This window comes from Phacochoerus africanus, chromosome 8, assembly GCF_016906955.1.
Source record: "Phacochoerus africanus isolate WHEZ1 chromosome 8, ROS_Pafr_v1, whole genome shotgun sequence".
NCBI lineage: Eukaryota > Metazoa > Chordata > Mammalia > Artiodactyla > Suidae > Phacochoerus > Phacochoerus africanus.
In genome coordinates this window covers 110,972,263-110,991,861 of record NC_062551.1, presented here as the reverse complement: position 1 = coordinate 110,991,861, position 19,599 = coordinate 110,972,263, and the positions used below count along the sequence as shown (strand labels likewise).

General features: G+C 41.2%; 1 protein-coding gene across 2 annotated transcripts in view; it reads left to right on the top strand.

Moving 5' to 3' along the window:
- Window positions 1–10,822, top strand: part of CHST9 (carbohydrate sulfotransferase 9) — a 262,670-nt gene extending 251,848 nt beyond the window's left edge. For both annotated transcript variants that reach the window (XM_047794017.1, XM_047794016.1), the window contains exon 5: window positions 8,379–10,822. In XM_047794017.1, the coding sequence (XP_047649973.1) occupies window positions 8,379–9,467 (1,089 nt within the window). In that variant the 3' untranslated portion in view covers window positions 9,468–10,822. The remainder of the gene's footprint in view (window positions 1–8,378) is intronic.
- The last annotated feature ends 8,777 nt before the right edge of the window (window positions 10,823–19,599 follow it).

The window sequence follows — 19,599 nt, the reverse complement described above, 5'->3', positions numbered from 1 at the left end:
TTGCCATTTTGGAGAAACCTACTGCATGTCAGGCACGGTGCTAGGTACTTTATAACGGCATCTATCTTATTCATTCTCCAAAATTCTCTCCCTGCCACCAGAGGGCTGGGATTTTTGCATGGCCTTGAGTAAATGGGTCTCAAGAAGAGGACTTGGTTGATCTGGTTCAAATTTAAATGTCCAGAGTTCCCATCACGGCTCAGCAGTAACAAATCCAGCTAGTATTCATGAGGACATGGGTTCAATCCCTGGCCTCGCTCAGTGGGTTAAGGATCTGGCATCGCCGTGAGCTGTGGTGTAGGTCATGGATGTGGCTCAGATGTGGTGTTGCTGTGGTTGTGGGGTACAGCTCGAATTCGATCCCTAGTCTGGGAGCTTCCATATGCTGCAGGTGCGGCCCTAAAAAGACAAATATATATATATATATATATATGTATTCAATGTTCTTTACACTTTGTTGATCTCTCCAGCTACTTGCAACAGCTTTTTTCTATCTTACCTTCCTTCTCTCTCCCACAGGAGGCACCCCTAACTCCCTCCTCCAATGCTGACCAGGTCTCTGACCCTCCCTGGTCCCCTAGTTCAGCCCAGTTGGTGCCCAATTCCACAGTCACCTCATGGGCTCATTCCTCTCCCCCGTGAAAATGTCTTGCTTGCTAATACATACCCATAACACACCCCTCCCCCCGGAGAGGGAGAACTTTACCCTTAGGTGCTCCAGCCCAGGGCGCTTGTTCCTTCTTCCCCACCACACTTGGAAAACAAAAAGCAAGAATTGCACCATCTAAAACAAGGTGCTGGTGTCCTCTTCCGCTTCCCCTCCAGAATCCCATCAGATATGCTCATTGTTGTTGTTCATCTTTGTAGCAAGGAGACGAGAGGATGGCTGACAAATACTAATTTTTACAAAACTAAACAGCAAACTAGAGATAGTAAAGAGCTATATTTTGCAACCTAAGTGTTCATAAGCAGATGAGTGGATAGAGAAGAGGTGGTGTGTGTGTGTGTGTGTGTGTGTGTTTGTGTGTGTATGCATATATATTTATGTGTGTGTATATATATGTATATGTATGTATAAATTGTATTGTGTGTGTATATCTATATACACACACATACAATGGAATACTACTCAGCTACAAAAAGAATGAAATTTTGCCTTTTGAAGCAAACATGGATGGATTGGAGGGCACTTATACTAAGTGAAATAAGTCAAAGGCAAACACTGTGTGATATCACTTATATATGTGAATCTTAAAAATACAACAAACTAGTGAAGATAACAAAAAAGAAACTCAGATATCACAGATACTCACAGACTCATAGATATAGAGAACAAACAAGTCATTACCAGTGGGGAGAGGGAAGGGGGGAGGGGCAGAAAAAGCATAAGGGGATTGAGGCACAAACTATTAGGGATAAAATAAGCTGCAAGGATATCCTGTACAACACAGGGAATATTCAGCCAATATTTTACAATAACTATAAATGGAGTATAAACTTTAAAAGTTGTTAATCAGTATATTGTACACCTCTAACTTAAATAATATTATTCATCCACTATACCCCAATTTTTCATAAAAAGAGCTGAATTTCAAGTCTATTAGAAATCTAAAATTAGTCACTCATCCATTTACTCTACTTTTTTCAGGTGTAATTGACTGCATTTTGTCATCCTCATTCACATTGGACACATGTAGGCACAAGCTAGGAGTTAAAATAGTGAGGACCAAACATTTTGAATGTTCTTCACTCCTTCAAATTGCAGCTCCTCATTAAAATTTTAAGTTTCTTTAAAAAGCAAGGTCTTCTGCTAAATAAAACTTCCTGGGTTAGAATTAGAGAACCAGACTAAAATCATAATTTTAATCCTGGCATCCAAGGTGACCATGGCAATGAGCTTGTTGGATCAACTTGAATAGTCTCACTAAGGAAACTGTCGTTTTCTGATGTGGAGGCTGCAGCGTGGAGAGGGCTAAAATCCACTGGTTTTTCTATTTACCCTCTGGTCCCAAGTGTTCCGTATTCTATTCTGTTACCTGTAATTGTGCTTCCTTTTTCTGTTTCCTTTCTTTGCTCTTCCCTCCATTTCAGATGGGTTTTTTTTCTTTCTCATTTCTATCCCCCAGTTGTCCTCATCCTTCCTCTTTCCATTCCCATGTGTCTCCATTGAATATTTACCATATGTTTTGCTGTATTTGGGGAGAGACAAGGAAGAAGAGATGAAAAAAGCAGAGGAAAACACTAATATTCACCTTGAAAATGCTTGTCACAGAGATGCTCATAAATAATTGATTGATTAAATCAATTAAAATATCTAATATTTATAGAAAATATACTTTGTGCTAGGCACTCTCTACATGCCTTTCCTATAATTCAGCCACCCTGAAAGGTAGATGCTGTCATTATCCCCATTTTATAGACAAGGAAACTGAAGCTTAAAAAAATAAAATAGGAGTTCCCATCGTGGCGCAGTGGTTAACGAATCCGACTAGGAACCATGAGGTTGCGGGTTCGGTCCCTGCCCTTGCTCAGTGGGTTAAGGATCTGGCGTTGCCGTGAGCTGTGGTGTAGGTTGCAGACTGGCTCGGATCCCGCGTTGCTGTGGCTCTGGCGTAGGCCGGAGACTACAGCTCCAATTCGACCCCTAGCCTGGGAACCTCCATATGCCGTGAGAGCGGCCCAAAGAAATAGCAAAGAGCCAAAAAAATAAAATAAAATAGCTTAGCCAAGGTTACCCAGGTAGAAAATGATACATCAGGGACATAAATCAGATCTGTCTGACTCAAAAATTGAGATGCTTAACTGTCATGACAGGTATATGCTTAGTGCTTAATTTATATCAATTTTTAATGGGCTTTAATTAATAAATTGCTTGCTATGTAATGCAGCTGAAAAAAAAACATAAATGACGAAGACTAAAATTTGAAGCACAGATTTAGCAATAGTCGTGTTAACTTGAGCAAGGTAAGTAAATTCTCCGAGCTTCAAGCCCTACACCTGTAAGATGAACCTACCTCTATTTCATCTTCAGGTTGATGCAGTTAAATCAGCTTGGCAAACAAGTCAGAGAGAAATATTCAAAAGAAGAATACAAGTCACAGAGACAGGAAACGGAAGTGATTTTGCATGGCACACACTTTCTCCAAGAAAACCCCACTGACCTCCAAGCCTGGATTAAATGCCCCTCTTTTATGCAATCCTTGTATTGCTTTTTTCCTGTGTTGTATCATCTGCCATAAGTATGCTAATTTTTGGTTTTCTTTTCCGTGTCTCTCTCCCCTCCCCTAATGCATAAGAGCAACAGAGTCTGGCTTGCAAACCATGCTCCCAACATGCAGCCCAGTGTCTGGCATACAGTAAATGCTCAGGGAAAACTTATTCAGTGAATAACTGAAGATGGAAGAATAGGAGTATGTGAGGATGGAGAAGGAGATGGGCAGATGGTGCCGGGGATTAGACTGTATACTTACCCTCTTCCCACTTGTCCCCAGTGTCCTGCGGGAAATGCAGCCACGGTCCTTACCCCTCTCATAACTAAACCGTTAGCTTTTGAGGCCCTTGTCCTAAGACAAGAGAAGCAGCTGTGGTAGAGAGATGCACTGATTTATGTCCCCAGAAGGGACAGGCATCCCACCCACTGTCATCATTATTCTCATTCACGACTAGAAATAACTAGGTCTTCACAATGGTATGGAGAAATTTACTGCAGAGCTAATGAATATTCTGCCATTTTTCTTCATTAGACTTCTTTGAATGCTCATTTTTTTCATGTCTTTCAACTAATTTTGCCATAATACCCACTCTTTAAAGATATCCACGGAATACTACAGCTTTCTGCCAGAGATTACAATTTAGCTGTGCCTGAAAGAGTTCCTCAATGAGAAAATCAAAGAACAATGTGAGCTGGAATAAAGTTATTTTTCTTACAGCTGGTACAGCCTAAGTGCTAAAGTTATTTCAAAGAGAAGGGAATCCTTCCCTGGAGACCTGGGGTTTTTCATGGAGAAAGCAGCGTTTTATATCAGTTTAGGAGATTTGGAAAGTCCCAAGAATGGGGGGAGAATGTGGCTGGGGGGGGAGTTGAGAGGCTGATGGGAGCAAGAAAAGGACAGAGAACACATCAGGAAGGGAGCTGAACGCAAAGTGACGGGAGACCGGTGGTGACAGGTTGCTGATGCCAGCTGAGGAATCAAGATTTTAGTTGATATGTAGTTGAGCCAGTTCCAGATGTTAAAGGATGAAAAATAAAATATTATGGGAAGACTAATTTGGCAATAATTTTCAGGAAGACTAATTATGAGAATACTAAAGAAAATCCAATTAAAAGATAATAAATTAAAAAAGAGAAGATTTTTTTTTGAAAAACATGAGATGTAAATTAACCAACTTACTTTCCGATTGTTAAATCATCTCTCAGATTTTGTGAGTGGTGAACAGAATACTACAGAACCATTTAGAAATAGAAAAGAGTACAGAAGGAGCCGCTTAGGGAAGGAACAGAATAAATTTGGCTTTATACATATTTGCTTTAGGGACAGTCTGAACAAAGTGCCCTGAAGAAAAATAGAAATGTAAGCATTTATTCTTGTTATTGGTGTTACTATTGTCATTATCATGGCCATGATGATGATGGCGATGGAAATTGATTGGAATAAGCCTCCAATTTAAAATACCGTTAACCTGGGTGTTCCCATCTTGGCTCAGTGGTAACGAACCCAACTAGTATCCGTGAGGATTCGGGTTCAGTCCCTGGCCTCTCTCAGTGGGTTAACAAGCCTGGGTTGTCATGAGCTGTAGTATAGGTCGCAGATGTGGCTCAGATCTGGCATTGCTGTGACTGTGGTGTAGGCTGGCAGCTACAGATCTGATTCAATCCCTAGCCTGAGAACTTCCATATGCTGTGGGTACAGCCCTAAGAAGACAATAAATTACTTAAATTAAATGCCATTAACCTGGTATTTGGTCCAAACCCCTCAGTCACCAAAAGCCTTTGCTGTGATTTAAAAGGAGTGGGGGTGAGGGCAAGGGATGTCACCACATCCTAGTGACTTTTTATAAGGCCAGTCGTGGTGAAATGAGGCACTGCTGGGAGAAGGTTTCTGTGGCTGTCCAACAGCAAGCCTCACAGGGTGTCATTACTTAGAATTAACCCTTTGTCTGTACCTTGATTTCATCAGAGCTCAGCAGACAGACTAGAACTCAATAAACCCGCAGGAGACTGAAGTCTAATTTATGAGCAAAGAACTTCTCCCTTGAACAGTAATCTCCCTGGACAAACCAATGATGGGAAAGCAGCTTGGGGGACAGGGACCTCCAGCAGAGGGAAGTGGGTGAATGTGAAGAGTATTTCTTCTGGTCTGTGTGAAGGTTGATGTGACACCCTGCCTCCAACAGCCTAGTTGCCTCTGCTTTACAAGAATATTCACGTTCACTACATTTGGCGTCTTTCTCTCCTAGATGGTATGAGATGCACTCTTATTTTTTTTTTTTTTTAATTTTGCTATGCTCCAGTTCAGTGGAGCCCAAATGCCATGGCTGCCTGGGGAGCACCTGGGGAGTTTGTCTAAATTGGAGTCAGAAGCCCCAACCCCTAAGATTCGTTTTCAGGGTATCCACAGTGAGGCCTGGGCATCCAGATGGCTGGCGAGCCTCCAGGAGTTCCCAGGCAGCACTGAGTGACTTTGAACCAATCTGATCTGGCAGGCAGGTAAGGCTCCCAGCCCTCCACCCCTCCTTTGGCACAAGCAGCTCTACATGTGCCGATTTCATTTGTCTTCTCTTGTGCCAAAGATTTGTTTGAATACAGATTTTCAGCACCTTCACAAGAATTGGTCAATTATTTATCTAAGTTAAGCTTGACCTTCTGATTAGCACTGTTTTTCTTCAACAAGGTCATAAAAAAATCGTTTTGAAGCCCATCATTAATTATAATCACAGGAGTTCCCACAGTGGTGCACCAGGATTGGTGGTGCCTCTGCAGCACTGGGACACATGTTCAATCCCTGGCCTGACACAGTGGGTTAAGGAGCTGGTGTGGGCCCAGCTTTGGCATAGGTCACAACTGCAGCTTGGATCTGATCCCTGGCCCAGGAACTCTGGATGCCGCGGATCGGCCAAAAAAGAAAAAATATATGTATATATATGATCACATACAATCATTCAACTGTTATTTGTTTGTCATCTTTTCTGTGTCAGACAACATGCTATGTACCAGAGATGCAACTAAAAACAAGAAAGATGGCCTCTGCAGTCATTTTCTAGTGCAAGAGAAGTGGATGGGGTGGAAATAGACAACACAAACGTAAATAAAATCATTTCATGTTGTGATAAGTGGTATGAGAAAAATGAGCAGGGTTCAGTGGTGAAAGTCTCAGGAGAATATAATTTAAACAAAGTAAACAGGGAACACCTCCCTTCAGAGGTGACTTTCCAAGAGCCACCAGGTATACTGGCTGCTGAGATCCTGCATATAACATAGTGGGACATGGTCGTAGACTGTAAAACAGGGAGTAATGATGAACCAGAAGGTTAGATGATGAGGGTCAGAGAGATGACAGAGGAGGTGGCAATGGCGAGGTCTTTGTGGGCAGCAGAGTCTGAGCTGGGAGCTAAAGACTTCAGTGCATGAAGTGAAAAGATCAGTGGGGAAGGCAGGAGGCAGCGTGGGGAGAGGAAAAGGGAGGCTGAGCAGGACACACGGACTTCACAGAAGCAGGAAGTTTGGTCAGGGGCTGTATCCTGGAAATGGCTGTGAAGTACAAGGAACTAGCTCCCTATCTTCTGGCTCAAGGGACAAGTGGTTCAAGGAAGTGATGTTTCCCTCTGCTTGAAAAAGTGCAAGGGAAACAGAGTCTTGGGGGCCAGCCAGGTTTCATTAGAGAAAGTCATGGGAAATAAACAGTCCAGAAGTCCCTGCAGATTAAAGGGGAATAGGATGGCCACAAGCAGGAGGTCCAGAGAGCACAGTGGAAGGCTGAGTTTGTTTTTGTTTTTGTTAATGGAGCAGGGAGGGAATTAATTGGATCATATGTAGAGACAGACAAATTACAGTCTGGATAATAATAGACAACTGGGGAGCCTTGAAATTCACTAGTCACTGGGATAAAATACTATTATGATGACTACTATAGGAATTATTATTTATTATTGTAGTAGTTAAGAAGTAGCAGCAGTAATATAGTGACTATTTGATTTCAGGGCTGTGCTAAGTACTTCCCATGCAGTCTACCAATAGCCATGTGATTTCTCAAACCTCAAGTTAATTATATATTTTTTAATATATATCAAATATATAAATATTATTTATATTATATATGTATAATTATATGTTATATATTATTTTATATATGTATATACTGTCTTTTTAGGGCCGCACCTGTGGCATATGGAGGTTCCCAGGCTAGGGGTCAAATTGGAGCTAGAGCTGCCGGCCTACGCCACAGCCACAGCAACACCAGATCCTTAACCCACTGAGCGAGGCCAGGAATCAAATCTGCATCCTCATGGCTACTAGTCAGATTCATTTCCACTGAGCCACAACAGGAACTACTGAATTTTGTATTATGTGTGAAAACTTTATGGACTACAATTTGTTGATCAGGGTATAAAGAGGACTCAAAGCTTTGAAGTCATCTCGGGAGTCTCTGAGAAGACAGCAGACAAATCCTTTTAGAGTTGAAACCCCAAACAGCTGGCTCCATGGAAGAAGGATCTTGGCTGCTGTTTTATGGGGCTACCCAAGTTTCAAATTAGTAACTGGTAGTTTCACGCCAATAATGTTCAGATAATGTAGCATGAGAAAATCTGTTAATGTAATGCAGCACATGAACCTTAAATGAATAACATGATGGTAGCCCAAATATATATAAAATAAAACATGAAGCTTTGGTTGAAAGGGGTTCATGGATACCATTTTTCATGGTTACACTTTCTGTGAAAACACTACAAAACATATACTCCGCATGCTTTGCTAAATTGTCCTAGCAGGAGTTCCCATCGTGGTTCAGTGGTTAACGAATCTTGACTAGAAACCATGAGGTTTCAGGTTCGATCCCTGGTCTTGCTCAGTGAGTTAAGGATCCGGCTTTGCCATGAGCTGTGGTGTAGGTCACAGATGCGGCTCGGATCCCGCGTTGCTGTGGCTCTGGCGTAGGCCAGTGGCTGCAGCTCCGATTCAACCCCTAGCCTGGGAACCTCCATATGCTGCAGGAGCGGCCCTAGAAAAGGCAAAAAGACCAAAAAAAAAAAAAATTGTCCTAGCAGTTCGCATGAACTGTGCTCTCCTCCGTAGCGTTTTAAAACAAATATGTTAAGTTCCTTATCAATGTAACCACAGTTGTGAATGTGTTTTCAATATTTCTCCTTCTCTACTTTAACAGAACCTCAAATCCCACGTCCCTAAGGATCCCAAGGATAAAAAGGAAAATCTACTCAACTCCCAGAGGCCTCCTAGGGTCTTAACAGACATCAGTCACTCACAAGGAGAGGCTCAAGCTTTGGGTAGGACCACAGGGTCCCCAAGAATTCAGTTGATTGAAAAACATCTGGAGACTAAGACTTTTTTCAGGAAGTTCAGCGAAATGAATTGGCCGATGGACCCTCGCCCTTTAAACAAAAGCTTAGTCAAAGATAGCAAATGGAAAGGAATTGATGCTACTCAAGAAAAACGCAGGTCTTTCCTTCAGGAATTTTGCAAGAAATATGGTGGAGTGAGTCGCCCACAGTCCCATCTTTTTCACATGGTATCCAGGATCTATGTAGAAGATAAACACAAAATCTTATACTGTGAAGTACCAAAGGCCGGTTGTTCCAACTGGAAGAGAATTCTGATGGTACTCAATGGATTGGCTCCCTCTGCGCACAACATTTCCCATGATGCTGTTCACTACGGGAAGCATTTGAAAAAGCTCGATAGCTTTGACTTAAAAGGGATTTATACTCGCTTAAATACCTACACCAAAGCTGTGTTTGTTCGTGACCCCATGGAAAGATTAGTGTCAGCATTTAGGGACAAATTTGAACACCCTAATAGTTACTACCACCCAGTATTTGGGAAGGCAATTATAAAGAAATACCGGGCAAATGCCTGCGAGGAAGCATTAAATAATGGCTCTGGAGTCAAATTCAAAGAGTTCATCCACTATTTGCTAGATTCCCACCGCCCGGTAGGAATGGATATTCACTGGGAAAAAGTCAACAAACTCTGCTATCCATGTTTGATCAACTATGATTTTGTAGGGAAATTTGAAACTTTGGAGGATGATGCTAATTACTTTTTGCAGCTGATTGGAGCTCCAAAGGAGCTGAAATTTCCCAACTTTAAGGACAGGCACTCTTCTGATAAAAGAACCAATGCTCAGGTGGTGAGACAGTATTTAAAGGATCTGACTAGGACTGAGAGACAATTAACCTATGACTTTTATTACTTGGACTATTTGATGTTTAATTACACCACTCCATTTTTGTAGTTTGCCCTCAATTTCTAAAACCCTGTCTTTACTTCATCATGATGGCCTCAAATCAGCTAGATGTGATTTTCCTATAATTCTCTGTATGAGAGAAATTTAACTAAGTGCAGTTGTCTTGATTTACTGAAGATTTTTACCAAACCTTATGAAGCCAATTGGCACAAAGTTATAGGAAAATTACCTAACAGAGACACGTAAACAACTTCAGTTGCAGTTGCTCTAAAATATTTGGAAAAGAGCTGCTTTTGCATTATGGATTATATTATAGAAGCAATAACCTAGCCAGCTGCTACATTAGCTACAACTGCCTCTCGGAGGGGGAGGTAGTGAGAAAATAGCATGAGTGTATGGAATTTGTTGTCTAAAGTACGTGGAGATGTTTGGAGCAGTCTGAGGCATATGAATCAAACATTAGATAGTTTTCTGACACCCTGGAAGTCCTTCTCTCATCTGTAATGATAAATCAATTTGGAAGTGGTATTTTGGACCTGGGTATTTTACTTTCGATTGGAAGGCGTTGTGTGATTTACAATATGAGCATGTAGCAGAGAAACCAGATGAGGCAATGGCTTTTTATATTCAACAGCCAATAAAAAATGCACAACATGCTAAGATCAAAGCGACAAAAGCAACCTTCCTCTTCCAGAAGAACTTAAGGGAATTGATTCTGTTTTCTTTTGAGCCCTCTTTGCAGAGACAAAATGAACGTAACCACGAAAGGTCTTCACTTCTGAAGCAGGCAGTTGAGACATTTAAGACTCATCAGGCATAAATGTGCTCCTAATTCTGGTTTAATTGGGCAGGGGGGGCATTGTTTCAGGATGGAATAATCATCAAAAACAAAAGTTGCCACTCTGAATATAGACCTCAACAATAACAAAGTTTATAAGAATATTATTTGAATCAAAGCATCATGTGCATAGCTTTATATGTACAATGTACTCTAGGATTGGCTTTTGTTTTCAGTCTAATTATTCAGCTTGGGAATGACTTTTTAAAAACTAATATACCACTTCAAAGATAGATTATGTTCCAGAGAATAAACACAGAAAGAGCCCCTAGAAACGCTATTTAATAGGCTTTTGCGTAAACAAATTAAGGTATTTTCTTTTCAAGTTTAAATATTCTGTATAGAGTCCAATGCTATTGTATTCAAATGTTAAATCAAAGTCTTCAGAAAATTGGACCATGTGTCACCCCTCTGAAAATCTGTCATGCATTCTGGAAATTTTTTCCAAGGGACCCTTGATTTGAAGACACGTTTGGGTGGGGAATTTATTTTAATTGGTCAACGGTGACTCTGAGTTAAGCAACCCACACGTTCAAACCCTATTTAAATGCATTTCTTGACTATGTTCCTCTTCTCCAGCTATCATTTTTGTGTGTGTGCACTAAGTATTCAGTTGTGTCTCTCAAAGAAAAGTAGGTGTTAATGTTTGAATATTAATAGACCAAGATAGTTACAGTTGTACTTATTTCGTTTTGATTTTCCATTTCATGGCTGAGTATTCATGAATTGCCTCACTCTTTACACATGCCTGCCCCACCCCATCTGTCTCCCAAGGAGTGGGGAACTGCAGCGGGCCCCCGGATCATAAGTATTAAACCTTCTAAAACCAAACTTTTACTACTTTTCCACTCCATTTACCCTTGCCTCTAAACCATACGCTTAAGCTGTGCTCTCTGTTTCTAAGGAGTTTCACTCTAGCATAATCTAAATTGTATAATTTAAATTTTGCTATACCATGTAGAGCAGATTCCTAGTAACTTAGACACCTTGAACTTACTTTTTCACAGAGAAAGGGAAAGAAAGAATAGAGAATATGCCAAGAAGCATGACATTTTATCCCTAAACTACACAAAACAACTTTTAGATGGGATCTGCTATAAAGGAAAGAGGCCATTTTCTCAAAGTTATTCCTAAAACCTTACGAGGAACAAACCGAAAACTTTCTTTTCATAACTTTGGAAAGAAAAAAAAAATGGAAACAAGGATCTTATCTCCATTAACATTGAGAGAATGGAATATGTGTGTGTGTGTGTGTGTGTGTGTGTGTGTGTGTATAAAAAGCCAATCATATATATATATAACCAACCATATATATAGATATACACAGGTATATATAGTTGTTTGGCATTCATGTCTGAGAAAAGGGGTGAGAGGAGGAAAATGATACCCAATGCTCTCTATCAAAGCTGTTCTACACCTTATCCTGCAAAAGCTCATTCCTGACCCATTGAGCAGAGACTATGTAACAGAGGGAGCTCTTCAGTCTTTCTCTTCCCCAGTGGACTCTCTGATGCCAACTGGCATCCCGTGTGGTTGAGTTCCACTGTCCGTATGTGTTTTTAGGAAGGAAAAACATTTTTTCATATACTTGCTCTTCCTTTTAAATGACGTCTGTTCATCTTAGGCCCAAAGAAGCCACCATCATCCTGGATTCCTTGGGATTTTAAATACATTTCCCATTTGTTGTCCTGAATTACTCCATTTTGCAGACCAGTTCCCATTCACCTTTGTCATTTGTGCTTATGTATAAAGGACAAGTGTGGACCTCACTTGTCCATTGGACAGTCACCATTTCTTGGATTTAGTTTCCAAATCTACACTCATCTTCCAGATGTCCAGTGTTCCCATTTTTAACATTAGCATGCTTTAGGTATAATTATCAAGTCCTCTAATTAAACCCTAAGGATCCTATTTATTTTTATAGGCAGCAGTAACAGCCTGGGCAGACCCCTTCATTCTGTTATTCTTCTGTCTGAAATTATTCTTAGGGTAACAAGTTGGCAATTAAACCCCAAACCACAGTTATTTAACCTGGTAAACTACTTATGGGTGTATATTGTAAATATGATTGTGCCCAGAAACTGCCATGAACTTCAGTGGAGACTTAGGCACAGGACACCCAACTTTCTAAGTTTCTCGAATGTGTTAGGAAATATCTATTAAGTCCATGGGAATGTGGGACCGCTTGCTAAATTCTCTAACTTCACAGTCTATAAAGTATTATCTAGCAATTCAAGAACTCCTTGAATGCCATTTATAATTACAAAGAGGAAGAAAAACTGTTACATTTTTTTCAGGAATAATTATTCTCCAAAAAGGTGTTACCTACTAAACACTGTATGTTACTGTTTAGCTGAAGGAGATGTATAAGTTAATGCAGAGAATTTGGGATATTAGAGTTCTCCTTGAGAAGATCACTGGCTGTAGAAGTTGGAATTACTAAGCTGGGGCTGCAATAAACATCTCCCTGATCTGAATTCTCATTTGGCCCCTTGGGTTATCTTTAAAACTCTAGGCTTTCACTGAAATTTAGAGGAGCAGATACTTTGTTCATAATTAACATCCCCAATGTGCTCTGATATTTGAAGAATGGTGGGCCAAAGCGTTTAATAGCAGCTCAACCACCTGAGGACCTTAGACCATAGTTTAGTTACCTTTAGAGTCATACCATCTCTGTCCCAATCATAACCACTTTAATAATATTCATAATCAAAGCTAATAGTTTTTCAATATTTAAGTGCCTTTCATGCATTAATTTATTTATTCTCCATAAATCAATCTAGATTAGATGTTATTATAGGCCCCCCATGTATAATAAAGGGTGTGGCTGAATAACTTGCCTAAGGAGACATCGTTGGTAATTAGGTATGGATGCAGGATGAACTCAAGCCACAAATACCACTACCAAACACTCTCCTTAGAATACTATAAACTTAACTACTTCTTCTGCTTTCTCTTACCTATATTCAGAACAGCCAAAGGCAACAAATAGATACTGGCATCTGGAAACTTTTTTGACATTTCAAATCCGCTTATCCCTTGATTCTTGCTGAGTTAAGCTGACAGATTCAAATATTTTATTAAAAATTAAGCTTCCTCTCCCTCCTCCTTTTTTTATCCTAGTTGGTCATGAGATGCAACATTTATAAAAAAGGGGGGGAGTCTTTTAAACAAATTGAGCCTAAAAAAACCAAAATATCATCTTGATAAGAAAGTCCAGATGGATATGGGCAAGGTCAAGGGGAATAGAGTCCAAGAGGAAGAAAATTCAGCCAATTTTCCGCATATTGGCACCTGATGGCCATTGAGGATAGTCATGGCTCAGCAAGTCAGCTGAAGTGAAAATTCCATAACCACTGTTAGAAACTAAGCAATTGTGTATGTCTTTTTCCTGAGTTCCCATCCCCAGTACTATTTTGGTATTTAGATAACCCTAAACTAATGCAGGAAGAATGTAGAAAAGAATAGAGGAGGAGGTTAACTAAAGCCAACTGAAACTACCATGGAAAAAGTTGACTTAAGTGCTCAGCTAGAGGAAGGCAGACTTTTCCTAGACCTGCAGGGCATTCTACCTGAGAAAGGCCAACTCTGAGCTCAACAGAGGGGCATTTCCTCACCCCATTTAATTCCCAGGATTGACTGTTCATCTCATCTTAGTTCTTCACCAGGACCTTTTTCTTCCAGATGATTATCTTCAAATCCATTTAAGCAATCATTTTTTTTCTTATCACTAAGCCTCTGCTCAAGTCTCACCTTGAAATACTTTCTCTCTGGACATTCATTTCATGTTAACTCACCAAGGAATCTTTTTAGATTATTTAATTTTCAAGCCTTATCTCTTCATGAGCTCTTTTATCAATAGCGAAAGGCAAAATGATCTGATATGACATGCATCAGATTCTTCTTCTCTTGCCAATGAATGCAAGCTTTGCTTCCCTTTTTGTTTTTTTGCTTCATTAATTTATTTGTTCATTTGCTATATCCCTCTCCATAGGCATATTAAATCTCGGTTGTCACTGGAATGTGTCTTAGGTCTTCTGAAAATGTGTCTGTTTAATTCAGTTTGCACAGTTTCTAGCAAAGCACTGGATGGAAAGAGTTCCTTTAGTAACTGTTTTCATGATGTTGTGTAAAGATCCCCCTGCCACTTCTCTTAGTGTATAATGTGTATATTTCTGCCTTATGGCCTTCAGGTATCTATAGGATCAGTGGATTTAAAGAGAAGGCTCCAGGGAGTTCTCCCATCGTGGTTCAACAGAAATGATTCTGACTAGCATCTATGAGGATGCAAGTTCAATTCCTGGCCTTGCTCAGTGGGTTAAGGATCCGGCATTGCCATGAGCTGTGGTGTAGGTTGCAGACATGGCTCAGATCTGACATGGCTGCTGTGGGTGGGTATGGCTGGCAGCTACAGCTCCGATTTGACCCCTAGCCTTGGAACCTCCATATGCGGCCCTAAAAAGACAAGACAAAACAAACCCCAGCTCTACCTTCTAGGGGAAGTGCTTCCAAAGGAAAAGCAATATCTTTTCTTCTTCTTCTTTTTTTTTTGCTTTTTAGGGCCACACCCACAGCATATGGATGTTCCCAGTCTAGCAGTCTAATCGGAGTAACAGCTGCCGGCCTACACCACAGACAGCAACTCCAGATCCAAGCTGCATCTGTGACCTACACCATAGCTCATGGCAATGCGGGATCCTTAACCCACTGCACGAGGCCAGGGATTGAACCCGAAACCTCATGGTTCCTAGTCGGATTTGTTTCTGCTGCACCAAGAAGGAACTCCAGGAAAAGCAGTTTCCGATCATTTTTTGGTCAGTATTTGTGTTGTGCAACCACTGAGGTCATCACATTCTGGGTTTTCTTATTCTCACTTGAAATGCTACCTGTCCTTCGGTCTTCTACCCAGTGGATTAGCCCAACAGTATTCACTGTTTGAAGAAATCTCTTTTGACCAGCAACAAAGACGTTGGGAGCAATCCAGTACCTTTCTTTGGCATCCTTCTGTCTTACCCACTGGGTCTCCTAGCAACAACATTCCTTCCCAACCCCTTCAGCAGAGGCAAGTCATTCTCCTGGGGCCCTGGGAACCTCAACATCTATGGAGAAGGACTGGTTCCCACTGATGCGGTTACCCCATAACCTTCCTTCAAAAAGCCTTCCTGTCCTGAAGGTGTATCCACTCTTTCTCCACTCTGAAAAACCTTTTTCCCAGAAATCTGGCATATAACACTCCCTGCCACCCCATTCATGCAATTATCCTGGCCAACTTTAGCATTCCCAATGACATTCCACTGCCTTTGCTTCTCAGTGCTCTAGCCTCTCTTTCTCCCACTTCAACCCTTGGAGAGCTGGGGAAAACAGAAATACAGCCATGGGAAGTGATAGCTATGACTCTTGTCTCCAAAGACAGAAAAAAAAAAAAAACCACATAGTAACCTATGTAATACTTCATTGTATCCATTCATTTCCTCAAAATATATCCAAGGTTTAGAAAAGTGTTCTTAGGAATATTTTGAACTGAAATGTACTCAGAATGCTGGAATAACTACCAGATTAAAATGACAATATCATTAGGGTGACTGTAATCATCCTTAGGAAAAAATAAATCCTGATTTAGTCTATCAGTTCTTCAAATTAAGAAGGTTGTGGTACATGTATACAATGGAATACTACTCGGCCATAAAAAAGAATGAAAATCATGCCATTTGGCATGGATGCAACTAGAGATTCTCATACCAAGTGAAGTAAATCAGAAAGGGAAAGACAAATACCATATGATATCACTTATATGTGGAATCTAAAATATGGCACAAATGAACCTATCTGCAGAACAGAAAGAGATTCACAGACATGGAGAACAGACTTTTGGTTGCCAAGAGGGAGAGGGGAGGGAGTGGGATGGATGGAGAGTTTGAGGTTAGTGCATGCAAACTATTATATTTAAAATGGATAAGCAATGAGGTCCTATTGTACAGCACCGGGAACTATACCCAATCTCTTGGGATGGAACAAGATGAGGGATGATATGAAAAAAAGAATGTGTATGTGTGTATAAATATATATATGACTGGGTCACTTTGCTGCACAGCAGAAATTGGCACAACGTTGTAAATCATCTATACTTTAATTTTAAAAATATAAAAAATAGTAAGACCACCACCTGTACCAAATTTTTGTTAAAAACAGGTTTCTGTAGTCTACCCAGTCCCTGAATCAGAATCTCTGTGAAACCACGTGGGAATTTTTTTTCAACCATTACCTGGGACCAGTCTTATATACAGACAAGTTTGAGCACCGCTTACATGTGTGTGATTTTTTTTTTAAGGTGGTGATAAAACCTGCTCCTTTTCATTCCATTGCTCTGCTGAAAAGTTTAAAACTCAACTGCGAGAGGGATCAGCAGGTACTGGCAACAAAGCTCTGCATGGAATTTTGACCAGTGCTGAAGCAAAAACTTGGCATCTGAGTCTTCCAACTGTGAGAACTAGAGCTGAAATGAAGTGAGTTATGGGGACAGCACTGGGCACTGCCCAAACTTTTTGAAATGGGGAGATAGGAACTTTCCCCCTTTTGAAACACGAAAGACAAATGTGTACTGAAGACAATTTGGGCAAGTTAGCTTCACACTGAGCAAAGTGAAGACAGTATGAGTTTCTCCAATAAAAAAATAAGCCATTTTCAAATTGACATAAGATGTTTGAAAATGGAAAGTATTTGCTGTGTGGGTTATTAGTTTGAAAATGAGCACCCGAGAAAATATTGTGCAATGCAACTTAAATGGTAAGAATGTACATTTCTTGGACTTCATTAAAGGATTTGTCTCTCCCTTCCTTTCTGTTGGGTTGAACCATATGACATTTCCAACTTCTGACCATTTCTGATGTACAATCATAGCTTTATATGTTTCCACTATAACTTCTACTGCGCCCTACCCAACTCTAGCCATATTAGGAGTAGCCTCTAGAAAAAGCCCTACCCTTCACTACTCTTCCCTTTTCTTTTCTTTTTCCTTTAAAAATTTTTAATTTTGGTAAAAACATAACCTAAATTTACCTTCTTATATTTCTTTTTCTTTTTATGATCACATCTGCAGTATATGAAAGTTCCCAGGCAAGGGGTTCCATCAGAGCTGCAGCTACCAGCTCATGGCAATGTCAGATCCTTAGTCCACTGCACGAGACCAGGGATCAAACCTGCATCCTCATGGAGGACAGTCAGGTTCATGTCCACTGAGCCACAATGGGAACTCCTCTTCTTATCCATTTTTAAGTGGCATTAAATAACATCACGTTGTTATACCACCATCACCATCATCCGTCTCCAGAGCTCTTCATCTTGCAAAACTGAAACTTCATACTCATTATTATGGAAATAACTCCCCTTCCCATTCCCCCAGCCTCTGATAGCCACTTTTGGCTTTTTATTTTTATGAATCTGACTACTGTAGGTACCTCATGTAAGTGGAATTATACAGTATTTGTCCTTTTGTGTCTGGTTTATCTCACTGAGCAAAATGTCCTCAAGGTTCACCCATGTCGTAGACATCTCAGAGTTGCCTTCCTTTTAAAACTGAATAGTGTCCCCTTGTAGATATAACTTCTCCCTTTAATCCACTCTACATGCTTTGAAAATAAACATCCAGGAGTTCCCATCATGGCACAGTGGAAATGAATCCAACTAGGAACCATGAGTTGTAGGTTCGATCCCCGGCCTTGCTCAGTGGGTTAAGGATCCGGCATTGCTGTGAGCTGTGGTGTAGGTCACAGATGCAGTTTAGATCTGGTGTTGCTGTGGCTGTGGTGTAGGCTGGAGGTTACAGCTCTGATTTCAACCCCTAGCCTGGGAACCTCCATATGCCACAGGTACAGCCCTAGAAAGAAGAACACACCCAACCCCCCCAAAAAAAGAAAAAGAAAATAAACATCCCACAGCATCTCTCTGCTCCCAGCTTCTCATTTCCTGGCTTTAAGGCCCTCAACAATATTACTTTTATTCAATATTATCCAATAACGGCATTTAACCCATGTTGAATCATTACGTTCCTTGAAAACATCCTTGCTCTTCCCCTATTTTGCTTCTACTCTTTGTATCCATTCTCCTCTCTGTTTAATGGCCTCCTCATGTGCCCCCACCAACATAATGCTGCCTCCCACCCTCCATCTAAACCTTCTCCCCCACTCCACCCCTGCCATGACCATGCCTCCCTCAGCTCATCTCACCCACTCTGCCTGGACTCTCTTCCATTCTCCTTGCTCTAACTCCACCCATAGTCTGATGGCTCCCAAATGTCTTTCTCCAGTGCGCATGTCTGTAGTGGACCTTGACTCAGATTTCCACCTTCCTGCTGGATCTCTTCACCTAGACGGCCTGCTGCTCTTCCAACTAAACATGACTAAAGTCAAACTCATCTTCAAACCCCCAAGCTTGCTTTTTTCTTATTTGATGTCATCACCATCCTTCCACTCTGACTTCCACAATGGGAGCCAGGGAGTCAACCCATTCTTCTCCCCACACTGACCCCCACAGCCAGAGGAAAGCCTGCTAACTTCATCACCCACATTTTTCTCAAGCTTCTCCTCTCCTCCCAGCCTTTCTGCTACTCTCCTAGTTCAAACCCTCACCCTCTCTTGCCCACAGCACTGCAATTCTTTCTAGCTGTTCTCAGAAATTCCCATCCTGGCTCAGTAGATTACGAACCTGAGTAGTATCCGTGGGGATGCGGGTTCAATCCCAAGCCTCACTCAGTGGGTTAAGGATTTGATGTTGCTGTGGCTGTGGTGTAGGGTAGCATTTGCAGTCCAGTTCAACCCCTAGCCTGGGAACTTCCATATGCCGCAGATGTGGCCCAAAAAAACACCTTTCTAGCTGTTCTCCCACTTTGGTCTTCTCAAAACCATCCTCCACACTGCTGTATGCACTCTAAGATATAAACCCAAGCCTGGCATTTCTCTGCTTAAAACTCCTGAGTGGCTCCAGTCAACCGCTTCTGTCTCCTAACACATGTACAATGTCCTCTATGATCCAAATCCTTCTTCAATCACATTTTCCACAAATTCCTGTCCCCCTGCTTCCTCTCCAATGACCTCCCCTGACCAGTGCAAGGTTTCCTGTTTACTGGGCCTTGTTTCATGCTGTCCCCTCTGCTGAAGCATCACCTTCCCTCCCTCTACTCACCTCCCCAAGGCCTCCTAATCCCTAACCTCAGCTCAGAGAGGCCTCCCTCACCTCTGCCTTGGCTTGGATGAGATGCCCTGCTCCTGTGTTACTGGGAAGCATAATCCTATGGTGGATAAGAGCCCGGGGATTGTCATCCCCAAAAACTGGGTTTGATGTCCATAT